The sequence below is a fragment of the Microchirus variegatus genome (assembly GCF_963457635.1).
Source record: "Microchirus variegatus genome assembly, chromosome: 11".
Taxonomy (NCBI): Eukaryota; Metazoa; Chordata; class Actinopteri; order Pleuronectiformes; family Soleidae; genus Microchirus; species Microchirus variegatus.
Window position 1 is genome coordinate 2,550,066 of NC_139812.1, and position 23,109 is coordinate 2,573,174.

A 23,109-nucleotide genomic window follows, 5' to 3' on the forward strand; every position below is an offset into this window, starting at 1 on the left:
CATTCAAAATCAATTAAACAGATGTTAAGACTGGTCGACTGCGATGTTGGCTCAATATTCACATCAGAAGGTATAGACACATGCAGCATCACCCCTCCTCCCGCCTTTCCTCACCTATTCAGACACACGGCAACTGTCTGAAAAGGTCAAATTCAATAGAGCAGACAGCTCCATGTTATGTAGAGCATTATGATGCCACTGTGTGTGTGTGTGATGGATTTAGACAGTCTTATATGAACACTAGAGGGATAAACTATAGTCTCACATGAAGTGGTCCAAGTGACTGATGTGTACACAGGGTCAGCCAGTCGACAACCAGGGTCAATCGGACCCGATTGATTGGACTGACCCTTTGATGGTGTGGCGTGAAGGGGAGGGGGGCAGAGAAAAAAATAAAAACAAAAAGAGAGGGCGACAGATGAAAGGAAAGAGAGATGTAGGGGTAAACAAAAAAAAACACACACATGGGAAAAAAAGGAAAATAAAGACACTGTACCTTGCGAATATTTTAAAAGTGGTAAGATACATACCTCCTGTCCTTCTGTGGGGCTAAGTGTGGAGGAGGAGGAGGAAGCAGTGGGTGAAGATGAGGATGAGGTGGAGGACGGGGAAGAAGGAGAAGTGACTCCTCTTGGGCTGATTTCCACCAGCTTCTTCAGCTTCAGGTCCACGTGCTTACTGTTGGTACCTGGAGAGAGACAGGAGGAGGGATAATGAGAACAAAGTAAAACTTTAAAAGTGTCAAGAAAAAAACACTGTTTAACCGTTTAAATCACAGGCTTTTGAAATGAACAAACAAACAGAAAAAAGACTGAATGTCACATACAGCACGCACACACACACAATGATAAGATGGAGGAGAAGTCAAAGACAAACAGTGGGTTCACTCAAAATCTTTCTCCTCGGAAGTCTATTCCCACTGAGAAAAGCATGTTCAAAGTAGAGCTTTTGACAAGTTGTATTACACTGCATTAGTTTTCACTATGTGCTTCTTTTAACACAATCTTCCTCTAAATAATTCATTTAGAAACACATCTATGCTACTGTGATATAAATGAAGTACTATCAACATGTCATAACTGATTCAGAACTGTCTTGTCTAAACCTGTAACTTGATACAACTGTTATACAGTATATCTGCTCCTGGTCTCTTCCTTTTTCTCTCCCCCAGATCTCCTCTTTCCCCATTTTTCCTCCTACCCAACTGGTCGAGGCAGATGCTGCACATCGATGAGTCTGGTTGTGTCAGAGATTTGTTCCTGTTAAAAAGGAGGTTTTTCCTCTCCACTGATGCCTAGTGCATCTCTTGCATCTCTTTTCTCTTCTCCCTATAATATTATATTATTAATATATAACATTGCAAATATTTCTGCCTTACTATGTGCTTGAGATAATGTATGTTGTGATTTGGTACTACAAAATGATGTATATTTTCATAGTATGCAAATAAAAACTTGAGCATGACCGACTGCACATAATAATATTGTTTCCAAATGACAGTCTGTGAGTTTCAGATGCAAATATTTTAAAATGCTGCTTTTAAAGCTGTGATGTGTGATTTCACACAATGCTGATTAAGCCCATCAGCTCCACACAACTCTCTCTTAGACACTGTAAAACTTTACCATCTTTCACAAGAGCAGTCCTCCCATTGACTCATCTTATTCTATCTGTCAAACCCACACCCCTCCCTCCTGTCTTTCTCCTTCTTTGTTCCTTCCCTCAGTCTCCCTCCGTCTGTTTTTTCAGTGGTTGTGTACAGGTTTATTTAACCAGGGACTGGAAACCACCGCTTCCCTTCCAGGTCAGACCACTGCACTGAAGAAGATGAAAGACCAGGAGGGCAACCGTTTCATGTGTCATTTGCCCTGTAACACACGCACACACACACACACACACACAGGCGTGCACATCATGATGCATGCAGAGGCCGAACACTTGATGTCTTGCGCTTGGGCTTATATAAGGAAACATATTAACAGACTCGTATGCTGCACATAATGTGAATATGTGCCAAAACACACGTAAACCAAACACAGAGTATAGGAGTGAATGACCTGAGCTGCTGGAAAAATATGACTGACACTGAACATTTTCGTTGAGTTTAAGTGTGGTATCAGCTCCTTTAGTGATACAATCGCCACCCTCCATTTCTTTCAAGTCTACATGAAAATTACCAGCTCCAAAGGAAGAAAAAAGGAACACGGAGAGTGAGGAAAAAACACACACAAAAAAATAGCGGAGATAATGCACTTCAAAGCTGGAGGAACCAATTGTCTGTTTTCATGTTTGTTTTTTTTCTGGTCCCTCACTGTACTCGCACCTATCTCACATCGGCAGGAAAGTGAGGACGCAAATAACGAATTAAAAACAAAACAAATTAATTAGTTTACCTCTGAAGATTTGAGCAAATGCTTTCCTGAAGATATGATTTTATTTGTCTGGGGACCACTTTTCACAGTTTATTAATTACTACTTAAAGAAGTTGTTAGTGGGAATGAAACAACACTGTAGTAGGCAGGCGCTGGTTTCTTGTGAAGCATTAATGGGTATAGCGACAATAGGACGTTACCAGATGTTAATTCACAAAAACGAAATGGACAGCATGCACCAAGGTTAGGAGTGACAGATGAGAGCGTAAGTGAGTTGCAAAGTGAATAAGTGGGTAAGTAAAGCTTAGATCAGATCAGTGGTTTTAAATTTTTATGAGGGCAGTTCAGTCTACATGCCTGGTCTTTTGTGAATGCTTAGAGGAGATAAGCTGCAGTATCACACTCCATGCACAGTTAAATCAAGCTACCGTTTAATTGGACGACTGTCCTTGTCACGGTATACAAAAACTTGCAGGGAGTTTAGTTATTTAGTTAAACAAGGGCATTTGCCTCCGATATAGTAGATGGTGATGGGTTAGGGTTACTGGCCGTTACATCGCAGACCAAAACAACTTTAGCTAGTGGGTAGTTGGCATATTGAGTGCCCTTTGTGTAAAAAAATAATTTTTAATGTAAATGTACTGAATGACACAAGGACATAATTTTTATACTACACTTTCCAGTTTCACTTAGGTCTTAAGACATTAATTCTCTGGTGCATTAGCAAGTGAGTAAGGAGCGAGTGATTAATTGACAAATTGTAAATAATTAAGGAATATGTGAAAGAAATTCTTAAAATAAATCAATGTGAAGTAAATGTGTCAAAAAAAGGCACAGGCAGAAAAAGTCAAACTTCACATTCAACCATGCAACTTCAGTCGCTGATTTTACCAAGAGAGGTTAGCTCAGAGCTGGGGTTAGTAAGCTCCAGGGACCCATGGGTGTTGGATGTGGCTGGAACTGAGGCCTCCAGTGGCAGTGGGTTAGTATCCAGTGCAAACGCAGCAACAGTAGCATCATCATCATCATCATCATCAGCACCAGCAAAATGAAGCCTGTCCTCCTCAGCTCTCTCCTCCTCCTCCTCCTCCTCCTTACCCTTTTCATCACTATCCTTGTGATGACCTCTCACTCCATCCAAAACATCTGTGGTGATGGTGTGGAGGGAGAGAATAATGGAAAAAAATAGAGAAGGGTGGAAGTCAAGGAGTTAGGAAATGAAAAATAGAAACAAAAATGGAGACGAATATAGAGAATAGAAAAGCCTGGTTAGTTTACATACAGATAGATAGATAGTTAGTTAGTTAGTTAGGTTGTTCTGATTTAAAGGGTATATATTTTCCCCTGCATCTAAAAGTCACCATGAATCAAAAAATCATTTTCATTTTAGATACAGGATTGTTTGAAAAAATAATTATTAAGTCAACTCAACAGAAAATGTATCAATCTATTATCTAACCAACCTCATGGTTCTAAAAGGCCATAGATCTGAGTGATAATGTGGGATTTGATTGATTGGTGTATGCATACCATGTAAGAGAAACTAAAACAAATTCATTTGCATCATTCAAAGATCAGTTGCAATATTGCTTCTTTTTAAGGCTTGCTGTTCTACAATGCGAACACCAGATGGGAGGGCATTGTTTCATCCTTCTGACAGATGTGGAGGTTGTCATGAAGCTAAAATGATGTCTGTGTATGAGGGAGAGCCAGTCACGCCTCTGACCTCACAATGCTGGTATGTTTGTCTAAAACCAAACATTGCAGTGTAGAGTCACTGTAATGACACGTCATCATAAAAACCACAGGGAAGTTTTTATGAAAACGATGTCATAAAAGTTTTCTGAGGGGCCTCTATATTAGGAACAAAAGAAGAAACATGTTAGAGGAAACTCAAATGGAGACCTGAGCAGTTCTGGCTGCGTGGATAACCCACCACGGATTAAAACAAAACAATCAGTAAACAGCATCTGACAATGCAAGCTCCCCTCTCTGCTATTTACTACTTGGTGGGGAGGCAGGAGAGAGAACAAAGAGAGAAGGCGAGAGAATCATACTAACAGCATTTCCTGTTTTTTTTTTTTTTCCTCCTCCTAATTTGCTAGCTGCGATGTGGAGCGTGCTAGCAAGCACCGTTCCTGCGTGGCTGGCTCAGGCCTAATTAATAGGAGGCCATGGTGATGGAGTTTGGAAAGTTTCTTTGCGGGCAGACACTTGGAGGGGGCAGTCTGAGCTGCATTAAAGGACCGTGAATGGTGCTGAGGGGAGAGAGGGAGAGAGATAGAGAGAGACACAGAGAGAGGGAGTATGGAGGCTAGGATTAGCCGTTCTGCTCGGGAGGCCTTGTGTATCACAGCCCACAGCATTTCTCTCCTCTCTTTACCTCCTCCTCCTCCTTCGTTCCGTTCTTTCCTCCAACTCCATTTTTAATGAGACCAACAATTAGTCCAATTCAGAAAAGCTGAAAGAGCAAGTAAATCAAGTGGTACCCTCCCTACTCCTCACCGTCTTTTTTCTGTCATTCTACCTAACAAGTTGCTCATCTCACTTCACGTTGTATTGACTTTTTTTGTGTTTTTTGATTGTGTGTTGAAAAATATCTTATGCGTTCACCTTGTACTTTTTTAATCCACACCTTGTGTGCCAGAAGGACTACAACCACCACCACCGCCACCAGTGCTGTGTTGTTGTTTTGTGCACCTCTAAATGTAGAAGTGTGTGGTATTTTGTGCATAATTTGGCCTCACAATATGTTGTGTTGATTAACAATAATTGGGTAAAGGAGGCGAGGCGGGGGAAAGTCGCAGGGTGAACTGCTGCTCTGAATATGAGGGAGGTGCTTTTTAGACCTGCAGCTGTTGTCAAATGACTTTTTGTTTGTTTTTTTTCTGAGGATTAAGCAGAACCCCTTCAGAGTGCATAATGGAAATGTGTGAGCATGTGTATTATGAAAAAAAAGTGAGTGTGTCAAAGCATGCTAGTGTGACTTTTCTTTTTTTTTCTTTTTAAAAAACAAGTATTATTATGTGCGAGCATGTGTGTTTTAATTCCTTTTATGATCAAATTCTGAAAGCATGTAAATGAGAATAAATAAAGAACAACAACAAACACTGTGTGCCCATGAAGGCTAAATTGACTTTTGAATGTGGCCCTGTTTAGACCTGGTATTACCACCTGTTTCTAGTGATCCATTCATCACAATGGGGTCAGCTCTCAGTTTGATCCTGGAATATGCTTCTCAAGTGATCATTTGTGAGCAGAACTCATGTTGTCCTAATTAATTAGACCAAGTTACGCTGTGACCGGATCTGTGTCCACATTGTATATAGGGTGCATTCACACCTGTACGTGTGGCATGTGCTGGTGTGCGTGTGTGTGTGTGTGTGTTGGTGCACTGACCAGCAGCAGGGCTTCCTCTGCTGCCCTTTCCTCTCTCAGTGCTGGACATATCCAGCAGGCTCATGTCAGACATCTTGACTCCGGATCGAGCCTCAGCTATCAGCTGTCTGGCCCGCTCTCTCAGCTGTCTTCGCCGCTCTGCATCACGCTCCTGCAAACACGCAAATATGCACAAAAACATGAGCAAAATAATTTCTTACAAGATTCAGAGGACAGAGGGAAATCTCTCATCTTGGATTACAGTAAGTGATACGTAATTCAAAATGCCACAAAGGAGTTTGGGTTGCATACTATTTTATGATCCATTTGTTATCAAAATGGATGCACACATCATGATGCATTATGGGGTTAGAAAGACTACACATCAAACACACACTCACAAACACACTCTTGGCAAATGGCAGATACAGTATTGAGCTGACAGCATCAGAGTAATGGCAGAAATGCCATTTTCAGGACAATTCAATCTGATCCTACTGATACTACAAGCTACCACATGCACACACAAAATACCTTGATGATGTCAATGACAAACACTTGACCGATAAATACCCAAACAAACACATTAACACACTCAGTTTACAGGCGTTATGTGCATATGGTAACCAGGCAACAAAAGACACAAAAAACAGTAAGAGAGAGAAACAAATAAATTATTACTTTATATTATTATAAATCCAAAGCTATTTTGAAAAGTAGATGAGCCAAAGACACCACTTCAGTGGTTCATGCTGGGTGTGAAAGAGTAGTCGTCCGTACGACTCCAGCCTCTGTGACAAAAACAACAGAAGCTACAAGCCACACAAACTAAGGAAAAACTTGTCTTACATGACACTTTCAAACTCTGAAAACTCCACCTTGCACCCCCGCCCCTCCCATATATACACAAGCGTATAGCACCCAAGGGAGAGAGAAGTTGCATTTCTCTGTCACAGTTCCTCCTCCCTGTGGTTTTCTGTTAATCAGGATTCTCCATATTGAGGCAGGGGTTTTAAGGCTGGCCTACTGATGCCGCACATTTATCCATTAACAAAACAAGCAGCACCCGCTAATGAGCTACATCTCTCCATTTCCATGTCAATTGTTTGCTTGTAGCCATTGTTACGGTGGGACAATGGGGCTGTTTTGTAAATGACAGCAACCCTAATGCACTTTGTGTATGTGCGTGCCTGTGTGTGTGTGTGTGTGTGTGTGTGTGTGTGTGTGTGTGTGTGTGTGTGTGTGTGTGTGTGTGTGTGTGTGTAAGAGAACCCAAGGGGATGCCCACAGGGGAGGGGAACACACCTTAGAGAGAAACAAGTAGATGGAGAGAGAGATGAGATAGAGAGTTAAAAAAAGTGAGATAAAGAGTGAGGAGATGAGCGAGAATCAGCTTGTAGAAAAGCAGAGAGTCAAACACAACAGTATTAGTTTCCCAGCGCTCTGTGAGCACTGTTCCTGGCAATGGAGTGGCAAACGATAGGAAACGGTAGTTGGTAAAACCGGAAGGTTTTGTACACTGAATAAACAGGTGAAACTAACATTTGAAGGGAAGGCCAAGAATAATGTGCACTGTTGACATGTGCGGCATCAACTACATAGTCTTTAGTGTGGTAGAAATAATCAGAGAGATCAATATTTATTCAAAGTAAATAAATAATAAAAAAAAATTTCCATTAAGAAGAAGCAGTTCATTACCAGGGATGCACACTTAATGATCTAAGTGTAATACAGTTTAAAAGAGCCACATAATCTCTGGTCAATATTTTAGTCTTCCTCTTTTTTCTTTTGTTCGACGCATCCTCTCTTCAATATGTCTTATTGTTTTTCTTTTCCCTCCTTGTTTTCATCAGTTTAATGTGATAAACAATAATGTCACTGATGGCCTTCCAGCTTTGGGATAGTTCCAATATCTAATCTGGCCTTTACAGATATGGATAGAACTACCAGTTAGAGTGGACCTATGTATACATACATATTAACAACACGTCCCTCTATATAATTGTTGTTGGCCATTTTGGGGACAGGAAATAGGAAACTGGCTTTGCCTATCCAGAGGCTAGGATTAACACTATAGACTGAGTGGCTCCTAGCTCTGCTGGCTACAAAGGCACTGATTAGAAAATAGAGGAATGTGTTTCATAGGGGAAAGAAGGGATTGGGAGGGGAGAGGCATTTCATTGGAGGACAAAATGTGACTTCATTGAGGATCAAATCTAAACAGGTAAACTAATGAGCACGTAATCATGTAAATTGATCTTTAGGGAAGGACTATTAATAAGATGAGTAAACAAAGCATAGCCCTCGGAAAAAATGTTACATAATTGACTTCGATCTCTCTTAAAATCTACCATTTAGGTGATCCGATATAGTGATATTAAGCAATGTCTTAAGTTTTAAAAAGTAAGGACTGTTACAAAAACTAATGCTAATGGCTGAAAGATGAATGTGTGTCATAGCATTGCGCTGGAAATGTCACACCACTGCAAAAAAGTAGAGCAGACAAAGAAGAAATGACCATGTTCACCCAGGTTGTTTGTACCCACTGATGCCAATAAAAACCTGCATGCATTGTCATTTGACCCAGAAGTGAAGGCAGATTAAACACCTTCCCACTAGCTAAAAACCCATTAAAACCCAGGATTAAACAGATATTTTGACCAGTGAGAATGGGGTTTAACACTGATATCCCAAATATAACTTATTGATCATTCGGAGCACAATATGCCAGAATTTTTTTTTTAAGTCATTGCCTTATCGACCGAGTGGTAATGACTAAGTAATGATCAGAGGTACAAATGTCATCGATGAAAATTGTACATAACAGGAAAATAAAAATCCATGGGCCTTTTATTTGGCAAAACAATCAGAGGTTGAAAAAGTCACCAGGATACAACTTTGAAAAACAGCAGAACACAAAAACGCAACCAGGCATGTCGCTACATGATCAAAGCCAGTATGAAAAAGAAGTAGAAAAAAGGAGGAGTGAAAGTGTGTCGGGCAGTGGTCAGTGGGTAGCACAGCTTCGAGAATGGAGACTCAGGAGGGAAGAGGCTATTCTTTTTTTTAAATGGAGACAGCAAGAACAATTGTGGACTGTGTCTTCCATTGACTGCTTGGAACCTCCAGGGGAAGAGAGGCTGAACGGTTGAGTGCGGGGCTGAGACAGAGGGCTCCTCTGTGGGCTTGGTGTTGGGGTGAGGACCCCTCTCTATTCTGGAAGCTCTTTTTTGAGCCGGGTGAGCAGGTTGTCGCCGTGGTTGCTCTTTTCTGGGCAAGAAGAAAGAGGGCGGGAGGGCACGCACCACCGGTCATGTACAGAGACCTGGCGTGGGCATCGAGTGATGCCACACTCACACACACACACTTACACACAGGGATGAACACACAATCGCTATCTGAAAGGGTTTGCCAACCTCCCAGATAGCCAGCCAGTCTGGCAGCCACTCATGCAGCTCCAGACATTTGTCATGACAGGCTAATTCACAGTCAAGAGGTGCTTTAGGTCTCTATCTGGTCCAGGCACACACACACATATACACATGCTAAAGCACATAAACACACACACACCAGTACACATAGCTGTGTCAACACACACTCATGATGATGATACAGACACGATGCAGAAAGAATTTGGTCAGTGGTTAAACTAGGTGGTTGTTGCTACTGTGATTTAAAGTTATTCTACCAGGACAAAACACACACAGTTGACAGATACTTTATCAACTACACGCTTGGCATTCACTATTATACACAAAGTAAACGTAAAAGGGCTTTATCAATTTTTAACACAATCTCTTTTACCTCTTTTTGCAGATTACTACATTATTGAGGTGGAGTGGTGGGTAACAAATTATCTATTTGTGTCTTCTTAATACTATTAAGAATAATAAGTGAGAAGTTGAGTTGACTGTACAGGGTGTACCCCGCCTATCGCTGAGATTGACCTCCTCGACCCTCCTGGGGAGGATAAACCGGTAGAAAATGGTAGACTATAGATGGAAGTTGAGTTGATTGAAACATACATCCTGTTATAGTTTTCAAAACAAAAACAGAATGGTGTATGTTGTACTATGAAGCACCAGAGTCAGGTTTGTAAGAAGGACTGGTGTAAAAAGTGGAAGAGGAAAAACACACAGCTAAACCTTCTAAGAGGTAAGAATTGGAATATATGGGGTTTATGGGAGGTGTGGTCTTTTTTTCTTCTAAAAACACTGCAAAGTCTTTAAATTACGCGGAATAATTCATGTACAGTCATTTCGCAAAACCCTATATCAATTAATTCAACAACAATACAAGAATATTGCAGAATATTACTGCATAATGTTATGAATGGTCCAAATTCAGTAATTACTTTCAACACTTCTTACTGCTCAATTTTTGGTTAAGAGAGAAAAAGAGAGGAAAGAGGGAGGGAGGGAAGAAGGGAGGGAGAGAGAGAGAGCGAGGGGGGAGCTTATCGTCTGGCCACAGACAGAGTGCGCGGATCAATGAGCATGCGAGGCCCACAGTGATCAATGCATTTGATAAAGAATTAAAGAAGAGCCACTGTACATGGCTATCAAAGAACCAGGACACGGCCTAATTATGATTCGACGGGTGCGTGTCGATGATAGGGCTCTGTGTGAGTGTGTTACATGTACATAAATACAAATCTGTGACATGTCGGTGTGGAAAGGAGTACGGAAGGGCTGGTTGTGTGACCTGTGAGTGTACACAAGTTTGTGTACGTGTGGTGCCGTGGATTGTGGTTGTAAAATTCAGCTTTTGAAATGACACATAAAACGATTTTACGATTTTTATTTATTTGGAAGATCCAACTTCGATTCATAAATCCTCAGATGTATCTTTTAATATGTGCCACTTCCTCTATCCTCTGCAGATATCTCATGAGACTTGATAGTCTCGCGTGACCACAACAGTCTGTAGTGAACAGCTGAGGCTGCTTTTTGGCTGCTTTGGTGTCATTATTGTCCACTCAGAGGACAGTTTAGTTTGTTTGTGTCCTCCATTGTCACATCAAATCTACATAAAATCACTGTTGTCTTCTTCTGATGAGCTGAGAGGACATGGATGCAGGCCCAACTGTGTTCACAGCACTCTCTGCTGGACAAGTTGGTATTACTTCAAACTTTCTGTTGCCCTTCTGGGCTGAATATTTTTAACATGAACAGATTTTTCCGGTTTGAGTTTTAATTATCATCGATCACGCCTGTACCAAAGTGTTCTGATCATTAATTCCTCATCGACTACCACTTTGCTGGGCTGCTGGTGTCAATCCTAGCTGACATAGGGTTAAAGGTGGGGGACGCTCCCTGGACAGGTTGCCAGACCATCGCAGGGGAAACATAATAGAGACGAACCATTCACTCACACACTCACACCTACGGGCAATTAAGAGTTTCCAAATAACCTCTGCTTGTTTTTTGGACTGTGGGAGGAAACCAGAGAACCCGGACATCACACACACAGGCAGAACATGCAAACTCCCCGTGAACCAGCAACCTTCTTGCTGTGAGGCAACAGTCATATTAAATAAAGAGTACTTTAATGCAACTACTTAGGATACATTTCTTAATGATACATCAGGTTGGAGAAATGCAAATGTACAATTTGCAGAAGTTTAGTTTTGGGAAAATATCTTTCATAAACTGATATGGAAACTGAAATATCTCTAAATGAATCATGAATCAAATCAAAAATGTGTGAACTGGAAGATAATATGTAAAGGAGATCATGCAACTTTTTTAGTCAGTGTGTTTGGGGTTCATTTGTTTGTGGGATGCATTTTTGTGATGGTGGATCATTTCTAACTTCAGTTCAATCATTTTTTTGTTTACTTGTGATTAATACGGTTATGAATGACATCATTTTGTTTAAGTTTGTAATATCATTAATGTTTAGTATGGAGAACAGTGTTTGCAACCGGAAGAAAATAAACGCATGTGTTTTATGTGTGTCGCAAATTCAAAGAACAAGGGGGCATGTGTATGTGTGTGTAAATCAAGCTGATATTTTTTGAGCAAATAAATGTTTGTTTGACTTGTGAACTTCTGTTTAACTGTGGTTACACAGTTGAATCGCTGAATTAACAGTTTGTCTCCAGCAGTGTGTGTGCGTGTGTGTGCGTCTCTGTGTGTTTAACAAAGGGCACTCATACAGTAGGACGGGTTGAGCAGGTAAAGTGGAGGCTACCAGACATGCACGCACGCACACACACACACACACACAGGAGCTCGTCACTGACAGGCGAGTAAGATGGGAAGGTTTTGCCCTTTAGAAAGACAGGATAATTACTGTGGAGAGACAGAGAGAGGAAGGGAGAGAGAAAAAAGAGCTCGAAAGAAAGACAGAGAACATGAGCTGAACTCTTGTGATGGTGGGCGACAAAAATAACGTGTCACTGCACAAGATTCTGTGCAAGCAAAACATGGGCAGGACATGGTTTGGAACACTCAAACACAATATCAGGAACTTTACTCAACAGCGCTCAGCTTAGCTAAATGTGCAATATATTAAACAATAATAGGGCTGCAATGATTATTAGATGAATCGATTCATTATTTTTGATAATCCGTTATTGATAACCAATCAATTTTTTTTTTGTTTGTTTTTTTAATTAAAGAATTTAAACAAGTTTTCTGATTTGTCTTAAATGTGAATATTTTCAGGGCTTCTTTGCACCATATAACCACAGAAACCACCATAGAAATGATTTAAACGGAATCATTTGGTTAAGTGGACAATACCCTAACCCCGAACCATTTTACGGAGCAAACAAGTTCTCGATAAATGTGGAAAATAATTGACAGATGAATCAATTATGAAAATAATTGTTAGTTGCTGCTCTGAACAGTATAATTATAGTTTATTATTATTAGTATTATTATTATTCATTAAAGCATCCATTCAAGCAGTAAAAACCTCCTTGCTAATATAATTAACATAAACCCTGGAAAGAAACTGCTTTTAATCATCATAACATTAAAAGGACACACAGATAACGTTTAACACTGAATTCACTTACTTTGAGCATATGTTTTTGACTCTCACTTCCAATTCCATGTGTCAACTTTTAAATAATGGGCGACCAATATTGGGTTTTCAGGGCTGATATCGATACCAATAATTACTAGTTAATGAGGCCAATAATGAAGATTTAAAACCGATATGCACTTGCAGTAAAAATTTAAATATGTCAAAATGTTTACAAACTTCAACACTTTTTTTTATGAAATTCTGGAACTGCCCCCCAATGAGCTATTATCATTTATATGGACGTTTGTTAACCGACTCTAAGAGCACTTTGAAATGACTTGCCTAATATCAGCCCCTAATAATCAGCCAGTCGGGTAATTGTTCGACCCCACTTACATATCATGCATCCAAGGACCATTCTTTCTGAATTCAAGCATAATGTGGTACAAATTATAGAAGTAGAAAACCACATAAAGACTACAAAATATCCTCACAACCTAATTTGTCAAGCATTTATTAGATTAGTAGTAAAAAATCTGACAAATGGCCTTAAATGATATATTATACAGAGCTATAAACTTTGTTTAAAACGGTGTTACTACAACGCCCGATGCATCGTAAGGACAACAAGCAGTGCTGCGTAAGTAAGTACGGTAACAAATTGACTTGAGGAGTTCATCCTACAGTAAGATAATGACCCTTAACATTAGGACAAAAGAACCAATCAGAGGCTTCACATGACCAACACATAACTAAACATTGCTGCAGCAATGGCACAAAACTACTGAAAGATCTTCCATTAGAACGCCACAAATGACTTTAAGAAAATAGGTTTAAAAAAATGCAGGATTTAAAACTTGATAATTCCAGTTATACCAATGTTCTTCTAATATCTGAACATGTTTAAACCATAAATAAGTGGGCCACTCTCTTACACCGCTGCACACACATGGCAGAGTAATTAAAATTCCAGTTAAAGTCATAAGGCAGTTTGTCAAGTAGTGGGATTACTGTAATTTCATGTGAAATAAATGTACAATATTCTCTTCAGCCTTCATATTTATTCATGCACGGTGGCTTTAAGAACACGGAGAGAGAGCGAGAGAGAGACTTAAAAAACATTTGACACTTCCACTTGGTCAGACGTGAACACAAGGCATGTCATAACTCGAAGAAGACAAAGAAGAGGAAGAAAGAGAGGTACATGTGTTCAGGCATGTGTGTATTACAGCTCTCCTCTGTGATGGCTTGATCGGCTCTTGTGATGCAATTGTTTTACACACTCGCGCACACACAAACGCACACACACACAATTAAGAAGCTGCGTTTGATCTCCACTCAAGCCAATTCGGCCACGACAGATAATCACACACTCCAAGACAAGCACGAACACACACACACACACACACACACACACACACACACACACAGCCCAAAGAAACTCTCCTCACCAAACTATTTAGTTTCATTAGGGGCACATTCTTCAAAAAGAAAAGTGAGAGCAAGAGAAAAGGAGGGGAGGGGGGACTGAAGGAAGAGAGAGCTGGAAGAAGAAAGGAACAGCAGCTACATCAAAATGAGACCTGGAGAAAGACTATTACTGCTGGGACAAAGTTGAAAAGGAGAGAGGACAGAGAGAGGAGGAGGGGAGTAAAGGACAAAATGTGCACAAAAAGGAAAGTGCACAAGGCCATATTTGCATTTTCAAAATAGACACTTTCTACTTCTGCTGCAGCCCTTTACTGGTGTTTGAATCCACGAGAGGCTAAACAGTAGTTTAAAATCTCCTAAAGTTGATGCATAATTACACAACCATCTTAGATTAGACATCGCATTTATTTCTCCTCCACGAACGAGGGAGTAAAAGTTCAGGCGCCGCGTTCTGGTATTTGCTGCAGAAAAGAAGAGACGTCACTGCTGCAATTTGATCTAATGAAACTCAGCATTAGTTATAATGAGAAGATGTCACTCTTTGCAAGTTTACACAGCGTTCCAGCTCTGACAGCTGCCGTCTACATGGCACCTTTCACAAGTTCACAGGGTTTGCAACAATAGTCCGACACACACACACACACACATATATACAGTATATACATATGTATGTCAAATGTGACTCTGGCAAGTAAATGTATTTTATAATCACTCAAAAATGTTATAAACACAGTTGTTGTTTTTTAAGAACTTTTAGGAATGTCAAGGTTCAGCCAGAGGCCTTTAAAAGAAAGAAAGAAACAAAGAAATTTAACATGAATGCAGTTAAGTCAGGATCATAGGGTAGACAGCAGATGTGAGTAGATGACAACACCCACAGGTCACAACAGCAGAGACGCAGGAGACCCCTCCTCTCCCGAGAGGAAGAGAGAGTGATAAAGGAGGAGGAGGAGGTTGGGGTGCTGGTCGGCAAAAATCAAACAGGACCCAATTATAGGAATCACAACGAGTCAGTGAGCAGGGAAACTCTCTTACCTGGAAAACACTGCGGCATGTGTGCACGGGCACACACACATGCACGCACACATGAAGTGTTCAAAGGAATGCAAAAGAGCACAGACATAGTTTTTTGCATTCTGGTTTTTGCAGAGGAACACACACACACAAACACACACACACACACACACACACACAGATGCACTTACAGGAGCATGCACTTGTGAGTCCACATGCACATAAACGCACAGAGACACACTTTTCTCTCTCAAACCTAGTGTGGATGCTAATAATTAGCCTGGCCAGGCCGGTGTGAAATTACTGTTCTCATCTGCTAATGGATGAAAACACCTGAAGCGAATAGACACAGACGCGCGCACACACTTATGCATTTAAAAAAAAAAAGGAAAGGAAAAAAAGGAAGAATATACTAGTGGGGAAGACTAAAACAAAAATTGTGAGAGTTAAACTAGAGTCCCTGGCCTAGATATTTGAGGAAAAGCTCATTAATTACCCATGTGGCTGCTGTGTGGGTAGGGGGTGGTGACATTACAACATTACAAGACATCAGCACTGTGACTACTGATATGTTTCGAAGGCCACCTATGAGGAGGACAAGGAGGGGGCGGAGGGGCTCAAAACAATTAGGAGCACAGGCTGTCCAACATGGACCACAGAGAGCAGGACAGACAGAGAAGATGAGTAGAGGATAAAAAAATAAAAAAAGTGACCGAGAGAGAAAGTGACTAAGAAGACAGGGATGGAGAGGAAGAGAGAGAAGTGAACCTGTGACCTTAGATGAAAGAACCAGTCACTGTGGGCTACAATTAGGGATGGCAGGAGGGAGAGCATAGGTCAGGAGAACAGGGCTCTCTTCACACACTCACTATTCTATTCTATGTGATGCAGTCATCGAAACAGTTTGTTATGGGGACTATTATATGGGATATGTTAAGTCAAAAGGTGTTTTGGAGCTTTCAGAAGAGCACAATTAAAGGCAACTGCAGGTGCATGATGGGAAACTAGGTTATATATTTTTGCAAGGACACAAAACACCACAAAAGAGATACAGTATACACTAGGGATGGACAATAAATGGCAAAATTCATATCCTTTTGTTTTGAGAAAGCCCAGCAGTGTAAAACAAAAACATCAGGATTCTGAAATGTACAGTAGAGTTATTTCTGGACCAATATTTGCCATTCTTCAATGAAAATAATTTTCTTAATCAGCCTATGATTACAAATTATGCATTTTGTTTTTTCAGAAGCTTGATAAATCGTTACAATTTTATTTTTTCATCCAAAAGTTTATCTTATTTTATTTTTCCATTTAATAAATATTTAATGGTAAATACAATATAATTGCACTGCAGAGACCAGTAGTGTTGTTAAATAACTGGTTACTGAGGTGAAGCAAGTTTTGTTATTTGTTATCACTAAAGGGGAAATAAAAATAAAGTTGACCTTTAATACACAGCTGCATAATAGATCATGCATGTACTGAAGTTATCTACATATCTGTAACTTCATTATGACTACAAATCTAACCATTCAAAGTTTTTGTTTATTAAGTTTATTAATATCAAAAATCTAAATTAGTGGTTAGGGTTAGAAAGTGAAATAATAAATTATAGAAATTATTATTACAGAGTTCTGATCATTTATTTGAAATATGGAGCCAAGAAACCTATTTACATATTTAGATTTAAGTGCCTGTAAAGTGAGGGAACATTGTTCTAAAAATTCAAACTGTTTATCAAAATAGTTAATTTTGTTCATTCTCATGTTCATTTATATTAATGAATCCATGTAGCCATATTTAATATGATATCATTGTGTGACCATGTTCATGATTTAAATTAATTTCCACCAGCGTAGAGAGGAAATTACACACTGGTGATCACAGTTTATGATGAATATTTGAACATTTCAGCACACACTAAATGTGGTGCTGCTTTGCATTAGACGTGATTTTAGTTATTAGACAGAAAACAAATTATGTTGCTTTAAACACTGCATCCCTACAACAGCAAACATGGCCCCCTCCCCTTCTCCCTCAGCCCAAATCATTGTGTTGCCCCCACATTAGCCACTTCCCTGGAAGAATGTAGCCTGATTTAATTGAATTAAATTATACCTTATGCATGCTAAACCACAAAGCACCTACTTAGACGGATGGAGAGTTAAATGGGAAAGGCTTGGGCCTCTCCAGCTGATAACATAGGACACATACACACACACTCATGCTAATCAAAACAAGACATCAAGTAATCTAATCTGAATCACTAACAATTATCAGCACATTGCCCTCAAGGCCAGTCGTATTCCTTTGATCAATGTCTTCTATTAAAAAAAGTGTAAACAATTCAATATCTCCCTCTTGCCCCCTCCTTCTATCCCTCCTTTCCTTATGCATGTGTGTGTGTGTGTGTGTGTGTGTGTGAGGAGGTTATTAACCAATTGTCCTTGGAAATGAGTAAGGAAATCAGGAGGAAAGAGAGAGAGAGAGAGAGTGAGGGAAAGAGTAAAGGGAGGCTCTGGCTACTTAAAGAAGCTAATCTAAGTGAAGTCAGCCATCTTGCCGCACACAAAAGGGACAGAAGAGGACCTTTATGTCGCAAAGGAAATATATTGACGATGCAACAGCTTGAAAGAACTCCTTTAATTTGCTTCCTGCCTCTGAAGAATTTTAAAGCCACCAGTCCTTGGAAGGGCCTCATTTATTTCTTTAGATTATGCCGGAATAGTTACAGTATTCCCGTGGAATGCAGGCAAAAATGAACACACATTTGCATGCATGCACACAGACAAAACACACACACACACACATTTAAAAAAACGTGTAATTCAAGGGCATATTTCTCTTTTAGGATTCAGGCAGCGAATGCAGCGGCATGCGGCGGCTGCTGCCTTTTAGATATTTCATTACCAAAAGGTATTTATTTCATTTTACCCCTTAAATCCCTTGTCGCCACAATTCTCACAAGACTATATTTTTTCTCTTCACATCCTTTCCTTTCTCTGAAACATTTGGAAACGTCACCGAGGTTTTGACCACAGAGCTTTCCCAGTGTAACTCCTGGTCCATCAGTGTGCCCCCCCTCCCACACCCAGTATATTATGCTCAGTGGAGCGTGCTCAGAGCTTCAGAGCTGGCAATTTCACTCGCATCTTCTCTAGTCAAGTTTGCTTCGGTACAGTGATTCTCCCCCTACCCTTTACCATGAATGCACTTTTTGCTGACAGGTGTCTGCGTAAAACATTTACTTAGTATTTGGGGAAAGTGAGGGAGCAGCAAATTTGGTCGGGATGTCATAAAAATTGTGCAGAGTCGAGATGACCAAAGAGAGAGCAAGAGCAGAAGAATGTCTTAGGAGAGAGGAGGGAAAGAGGGAGTCCATCCACATATTTGGGTTTTCTAATTGACATGTTCTAGCTGGGACTTTCAGCAGTCCATAAGAAAGTCTCAGGACAAGTTAATAAAATGTCTCCTCTTCTTCTCATGAAGGATTTACCACAGTGGACTGTCAGAGGATGAGACAGTTAGGACAGGCTGTTCCACCATGTTGCAGGTGTAGTGAGCAGCAAATACAGAAGTGAGTGAGTGTGCTGAAAAGGATGAAGGCCACTTTAGTAGCCGTTCCTGCACATTGAGCAGTGAACGCAGTAAAGAAGAAGGGACAGACTAAAGTAAAAAGACGGTTGCGTCCTCTTATACACTTGTGTCGTTTCTTGCAATGACCTCAGATTTGACCGACATATTTGCCCGGTTTTCAGTCAAGTTCACACGCACACACTACTTTGACTTACGTCACAGACGTTTGTGGTCCTGGTGAGTGCGGACACAGCTGAGTTGGGGACGTTCTTGTTGCCAGCTTTCATTGCAGCGTCTCTGCGCGCCTGTTCCAGGAGGAGCCTGGCTCTCTCCTTCAGCTCCTCTTGACGAGAAAGCACCTTCTGTGTGTGGGATCAGATAAAAGCGAATCAGGTTTTCTTCCACAATAAAAGGTATGCATTGTTCAATATAATCAGTAAATACACAATTTTGAGATCAGAAATGAGTCCTTGTTGACTTCCACACTGTCATATGTTGTGAGAAAGCAGTTTCAAGGATAAATGTGTTCACATAATGTGATGAACGTGATGAAAGACTATAATATAGGGTCACATATTATTAAAATGTGACCCTATATTATAGTCTTTCATCAGAATTTAGAATTGTACCCACCTTCTCAGCTGGGGGACTTGATACAGGAACAGATGTTGGTTCCTTGAAAAGAGAAAACAACATAATGAACTCCAAGTTTGCAGCCAAATACCTGTGGTACCTCTGAAGGTATAAATGAAGTATTTGTCAAAACAATGCAATAAATAACATTACTTGCTTGGGTGAACCAAACCTGTGCAAGTTCGTCAGCCGCGCTGCTTGACGAGCACAGACTTGAACACCATTTGGCATATTTCCTTTCTATTGAGAAAATCGGGTTTCAGGTTTATTTTACCTGAAAAGGATTCATACAATAGTGGATGGAAACACAGGACATGCACAGCCACTCTTTCTGGGCTCAACTGTGTGGAGAGCAGCTTTAACAAGAATTTAATCTTTTTGAAAACAGAGCTTCTGGTTTAGACCGAGGAATATCACAGCGAAACTGTTAATAAGACCAAAACATGTTTTTTTCCTTTCAACAAGTGAAAACTGTACGGGGTGCAGCTGAGGATGTGTCCTGCTAACGAGATAACAGCAGATCAAAATGGGGTGTCATAGCTGTCATAACCCTCCTGCTGGCCCCCGCCTGCCCCGTGACCTTTTGACTTGTAAACAGGAAGCTGTAATCTGTGGTTAACCAACACAGGCAGCGATGTATTCAATGTGTGTTTGCCCGTGACTGTGTGCGCACACGCACGCACGCGCGTGCACACCGAGCCGTGTGAGAGACGAGATGAGGTGCGCTCCGTGCAAAGCGTCGCCACGCCTGAGCAATCACAGCGCCGACTGCCATCAACTGAAGGGATGAGAAATATAATGAAAAATATAATGAAATGTCAAAGCAGGGGGTTCTTCCCGGTGCCTTCTATAGTCGCCACAGGTTAACGGCCCGGCCTTGATGTGTCTGGGTCTCTGCAACAAGACATGCGATGACAACATCGAATGCAGAACGGGGGGAATTTCGGAACGGTCATCTCCGCAACCGCATCTACAAGGTCTGGATTTGAAGCTTAGCGAATGCCAGGAGGGAATGAAAGTTCACCACATCCTCCGTCTAATGACTGCTGTACCTGTGAAAGTTTCAATCAAAGCCTGGGTGCAGGATAAAAAAAACTGAACAATCCATGTAGGGCACAGGCTGTTATTCGAAGGTAAACGCTGTCAGAATCTTAATACCTGACTTAAGTAGCAAGATGAGAATTAGTCTTCCATAACACAGACAGAGTCACAGGTTATTTAAGGTACAGTGTTTCTAATTCCATGAAAAATATCTTGATAAATATCTGACTTGCTTGTGAATATTCAAACTCTGGATCAGCAATGAACAGTGGGTACCTGTTTGCAGCATTTTTCTTTTCTCTATTGTTATGATTGTTTTGGGTGATGATTTGATTTGTTTTTTGTTTTACCTGTTTGGGAGGCGTGTCTGTGTGGTTGACGGGAGGTGAGCTGGACTCTGAGACAGGCTCAGACTCTGAGTGACGAAGGATGGCCCTTTTCTTCTTGAGGAGGTCAGCGTCCCTGTTATAGGAAAAACCAAGTTTCTGGTGCGGTGGTGAGGAAGACAAGGGGGACGTGGAGATCCCTCTCCTGTTGGGGGACACTGGATCTGTACTTCCCTCCTTTCTGTCCTCTCCTGCCTCCTTTTGCTGTCTCTCCTTCTCCATCGCTCTCTCCACTCTCTGTGGTAACTCGCTGATGTCTAAAGTGTTGGCTTTGAGCAGAGTCCCCCTTTCCTCAGAACCTTGCGGTGTCACATGGGATGAGTCTGTGGCAGAGGCAGGTAATACTGAACGTGGAGACGGGACAGGAGGTGAGGATGCCGCTGTTGGCAAGCTGGTTGAAACTGCTGCTACTTCAGAGCCCAGCTCTGTCGCCTCTTCTTCAGCGGCTTTAGCGCCGTTAGCCTCCGTGTTGACACCATCATCAGATTCTGCAGGCTGAGAGGAACCCTGACGCTGCTGCACATCACCGAGTTCAGCATAGAACTTGTCCTGACCTATGGAGGCGTTTGTATCGGTTTCAAAGTCACCCACTTTGTATGTGCTGCGATTGCTGTTGGCCTCAATCTGCACCACGTTAAGCTCCTCGCCGGAGAAGTGGGCCCGGATCTGGTACAGGTACGTCATCACCGTAAGCTTGTCAGGAATAGCGAGCAGCACCATGTCGGATGGTTCCAAGAGACGGGAGATGCCCAGGCCTGCAAAGACATCATATGCCTAAAGAAAAAGTTCAAAAAGGAAACCCTGTGTTATAAATCCATATAAGCCATGGAACAATAGTCATGTTACAAGCAGAGCCTACATATAACATTTGGTTAAAAAAAAAAAACCTATATACAAAAGCTGAGGATGAATTTGGGGGTTGCAATTAAAAGTCTGGTCTTTTTCTGATTTTGGTTGTATTTGGAGAATCATTGTTGACATGATCCATGTGTGTAGGTGTTCATGTGTGTGTGTGTTTGAGATGCACCTTTGGCATGACTGCTGACAGGTCATGTCAGGGATGGATGTCCCCGATAAGAGATGCAGACACCCCAAGACAGAGCGCTTAATCCTAAAGTGTGTGTGCATGAGTGTGTGTACGTGTGTGTGTGTGTGTGCGCTTATCGCTCCCCAACATCAACCTGCCCACGCTCTCCGTCACGCGTGTAATTGGTCTGATTAGAGTTTGATGAGAAAATACAGGTTTGATTATCAAGCGACACACGAAACCCAATCCCCCATCACCAGATAGACTGAGAGAGACAGAGAGAGAAGGGATGAAAACCATTATCGCAGCCAATGACAGGTAAATAAATAGATTAACGGCACGCGCACACACATACACACTGCCTCCATTCATGCGTGTGCACACACAAACACACACACATAAACACCACATCCATCTCTCCCAGGTATCACAGGTTGTATCTGGCCTGCTTGATAGTGTTGATCACATTCCAACCTGTTGCAGCACTCGTTTGTTTCACTGACTTCTCAGATATCTCCAGTCTCTTAGTTTCCCGCTCTCTCTCTCTCTCTCTGACTTCCAAACACCCCTCCATGTATTTAACTTTAATTTATTCCGGCAACTGTTCTGAAGACATTTACTACCTTTCTTTCCCCTAACCCTTTTCCTTACTTTTATTTATCCAGCATCCTTTATGAAGTCTGATTTCCTAAACCCAAGTTATATATATACAATTAATCAGAGGTTGTATATTTGTAATATTGGCTGGTTTGTAACCTTTTTGGGTTTTCAGAATATGATGCAAAGAAATATGCTTATGGCAAGCTATAATTTTTCAAACTCAAGAAAAGTATTTCAGTGCACTACATTATTAAATAAGCTTCTTTATTCATCAACATTTTTTGTGAATAAAAGTGTACAGTAAAATTCACACAACAATGATGAAAAACATCTATATAAGTGTCTGGAATCTCAATTTATGAGTCAGTACAGAGTAAATTACAGAGGTCAACATGTAATTATGTAGTGAAGGACTAAGGAATCGATTTTGGACACAGCTCAGGAAAACAAACCTGTGAACATCCAGTTATAACCTGATGAATGGACTTTATCTCATTTCTTCAACTGTACTTGTTTATGTAACAGAGACAGGGAACTTGAGACACGAGAGAAGAGGGGGAGAACTGGAGAATAAGGAGGAAGTGCTTTTAAGTGGGTGATATTTCTTTACAACCAATTAAGTTGTTCTTTGTGGGGACAAATCTCTCACCTCTTTTGTCTGTTTCGATTG

General features: G+C 41.0%; 1 protein-coding gene across 1 annotated transcript in view; it reads right to left on the reverse strand.

Annotated features, from left to right (window-relative positions):
- Positions 1-23,109, reverse strand: part of ehbp1 (EH domain binding protein 1) — a gene marked incomplete at its 5' end in the record, with an annotated part of 139,893 nt that overhangs the window by 42,333 nt on the left and 74,451 nt on the right. The window contains 6 exons of the mRNA XM_083898167.1: positions 531-688; positions 3,264-3,518; positions 5,772-5,922; positions 18,968-19,114; positions 19,386-19,427; positions 20,777-21,586. Coding sequence (XP_083754293.1) covers positions 531-688; positions 3,264-3,518; positions 5,772-5,922; positions 18,968-19,114; positions 19,386-19,427; positions 20,777-21,586 — 1,563 coding nt within the window. The remainder of the gene's footprint in view (positions 1-530; positions 689-3,263; positions 3,519-5,771; positions 5,923-18,967; positions 19,115-19,385; positions 19,428-20,776; positions 21,587-23,109) is intronic.